Source organism: Argentina silus (assembly GCF_951799395.1).
Source record: "Argentina silus genome assembly, chromosome: 7".
In the NCBI taxonomy this organism is placed as follows: Eukaryota; Metazoa; Chordata; class Actinopteri; order Argentiniformes; family Argentinidae; genus Argentina; species Argentina silus.
In genome coordinates, this window is record NC_139661.1 from 12,272,915 (window position 1) to 12,275,716 (window position 2,802).

The 2,802-nt window shown below is 47.9% G+C and overlaps 1 protein-coding gene across 1 annotated transcript in view; it reads left to right on the forward strand.

Moving 5' to 3' along the window:
• Positions 1 to 1,964: 1,964 nt before the first annotated feature.
• Positions 1,965 to 2,802, forward strand: part of qsox2 (quiescin Q6 sulfhydryl oxidase 2) — a gene marked incomplete at its 3' end in the record, with an annotated part of 7,601 nt that continues 6,763 nt past the window's right edge. Inside the window, exon 1 of the mRNA XM_083673315.1 lies at positions 1,965 to 2,253. Coding sequence (XP_083529441.1) covers positions 1,974 to 2,253 — 280 coding nt within the window. The 5' untranslated portion in view covers positions 1,965 to 1,973. The remainder of the gene's footprint in view (positions 2,254 to 2,802) is intronic.

A 2,802-nucleotide genomic window follows, 5' to 3' on the forward strand; every position in this document is an offset into this window, starting at 1 on the left:
TGGTCTGGTACCATGACCTGGGGTGGTCCAGTGGTCTGGTATGAGTACCATGGTCTGGGGTGGTCCAGTGGTCTGGTACCAATACTATGATCTGGGGTGGTCCAGTGGTCTGGTACCATACCATGGCCTGGGGTGGTCCAGTGGTCTGGTACCATACCATGGCCTGGGGTGGTCCAGTGGTCTGGTATCATGACCTGGGGTGGTCCAGTGGTCTGGTACCATGACCTGGGGGGGGGGTCCAGTGGTGTAGCACCATGGCCTACAGTGCACATACATGTCGGCATGGGTCATCCGGCCCATGCCCTGCTGACATTCCCTCTCCTCTTTACTTCCTGTCTTTCTCTATTGTATCCAATAAAACAGAAAGTGAGACGACCACACTCTAAAACATAACAAGCCGTCACCAGGAGCACGTCTCTATCAGAGTCTCACGTTAGGAATACATATGGAAGTGTGTATTAATACCTTCAAATCATATAAAGAGTTGTGAAAATGTCCACCTGGTGTTGATTTCACAGCGGGAAGCTTGATTAGTAGTCACAGAGAGTAGACAGTGTTTTTTTTTTTTTAAATGTAACTTTTATTTCTACAGGGGAAACAGACTGAGACCACAGCCTCAGGTGCACGCTGTCCACAATATCTATACAATCACACAACAACACATCAGCAATACAACACAGTTAAATACAGAAATCAATACTTCATATAAAACCACAATATATCAGGAGAAACAATCACATCCTTCACCAAAGAGGTCCTCAATCAATCAACACCCTAAACGGTCCGAGTGTGTCCTGTGTTTCAGGCTGCTGTTAGGCGGGAGGTGCGGAGAGAGCTGAACCTGGACCAGACGGACCTCCAGACCAGACAGATGCTACTGGGCCTCTCTAGATACCGCGGGGCCCGCCGGGACCGGGTCGACTACCTGCTGGTGCGGTCCGGACCGACTCCTACACACAGCTACAGCTCATTTACCAGTCCAACCTCAGCTCAACATTGTATAGATGTTAAAATATTCATGTCGCTTTTGTGTGTGTGTGTGTGTGTGTGTGTGTATATGTGTATGTGTGTGCGCGCGTGTGTGTGTGACTCCCCAGATCCGGGAGCTGTATAGAGAGGAGCATCAGTGGGTTGACTACCGCCCTGACCAGCTGACTGTGAAGAGCAGGCTGGCTGAGGAGATCTTCCGTCTGCTTCTAGAAGACACAGTCAATGTCCTCCACCACATCTACCTGCAATAAGCCCTCCTCAGACATCTATATGTACTTCTACTGTATAAATGCACTAATAATATCTATATGCCACTGTCCTCTTAAACCTGCAGGGATACAGAATTATGATGTGACGTTGTCATCTCCATAAATAATTATGTCTCAATGAGGTTGTGACGATATTCAGATGCAAACGTTTTCTCCAGAAATCATCTATTTGTTTGGTATTGTTTATTTATCAGTCTTTTATTATAATCCTGGGAATTCCTCTTGTTTTCTGTCTGTTTTGTCTGGCCAATCTATGAATTGTAATGAAATAGTAATAATGACTGAACAATAAATGATACATTTTACTCTTTCAACTTCGTCTGCATCTAAAGGTGTGACGCCACGAGTAAATGAAACCATTCAGATTAAATTAAAGGCTGAATTATAGTTACTGGCTTCTGCTACCGGTCAGTGGTCAGACTGACAGAGACCAGTAACTCAGTAACCAGTAACCAGACTGAGACCACCTTCCTCCCGCGGGTCAGTCCCTCCCTGAGACCAGTTCGACTGCACTGGTATTACTGGTGTCTACTGGTTATAGTTGCTGGACTAATTAATTTTTCAATCAGATTCCCATGACGAACACCGCAGGCTGCGCTACTACTGCGCACCGCTGACGCGTGTGAACCTGGTCGCTTTCGCGTCGCCGCTCCTTAGCGTCAACACGTCGCCAGCAGTTCCGTGTCATGTTGTCCACAGCAGCTCCGCTGCGATATGGCGACTCCGTGTGCTGACAGCCTCTCGTCCCTCCGAATGGCAGCCTTTCTGTTGTTTAAAACCACTGTTATCGTATCGCTCCTGTTTCACCCGGCCGAGGCCACCCGGAGCCGGCTGTACTCCGAGGAGGACCCTGTGGTGATACTGACAAGCGCCACTCTCCGGCAGAGTTTGCAGAACTCGTCGACGGCTTGGCTGGTCCAGTTCTACTCGTCCTGGTGCGGCCACTGCATCCAGTACTCCCCGACCTGGAAGGGTCTGGCCGGGGATGTGAAAGGTAGGCTGGGTCGGAGAGACCGGACCACATCCACACGGCTATCTGGAACACATTAGCCTGCTAGCCTTCGACACATGATAACGTTATTACGTTGTTGTTTTGTTGCTGTGTTAGCCTGTTTAGCTTACTATAACAGCTGTTAGCCTGTTTAGCTTACTATAACAGCTGTTAGCCAGCAAGCAACTGTTTGCATGAATGACTCAGTGTAGTGGCTTAGTGTAGCTTGCTGATTTTATTTTTTATTGAACCTTTTTTATACAGGTTAGTCTCATTGAGATAACATCTCTTTTTCAAGAGAGACCTGTTTCAACAGCAGCAGGGGGAACAAAGTTTATACATTTACTCATTGTGGTTTTGTTGGTACGATACCGTTATTCACTCACCAACACACAGCTCTGCAGGCTTTAGATGTATCATTAGCATGCTAACCTCAATCTCAGAGCAGGTGATGGTCTTACTGCGGTTTGGTTGACCACAGATGGTCGCTGCTGATAAGAGCAGGCCTCCCTGGTCACACCTGGCCGAACAGGTGGCCGCTGTTGACCATTC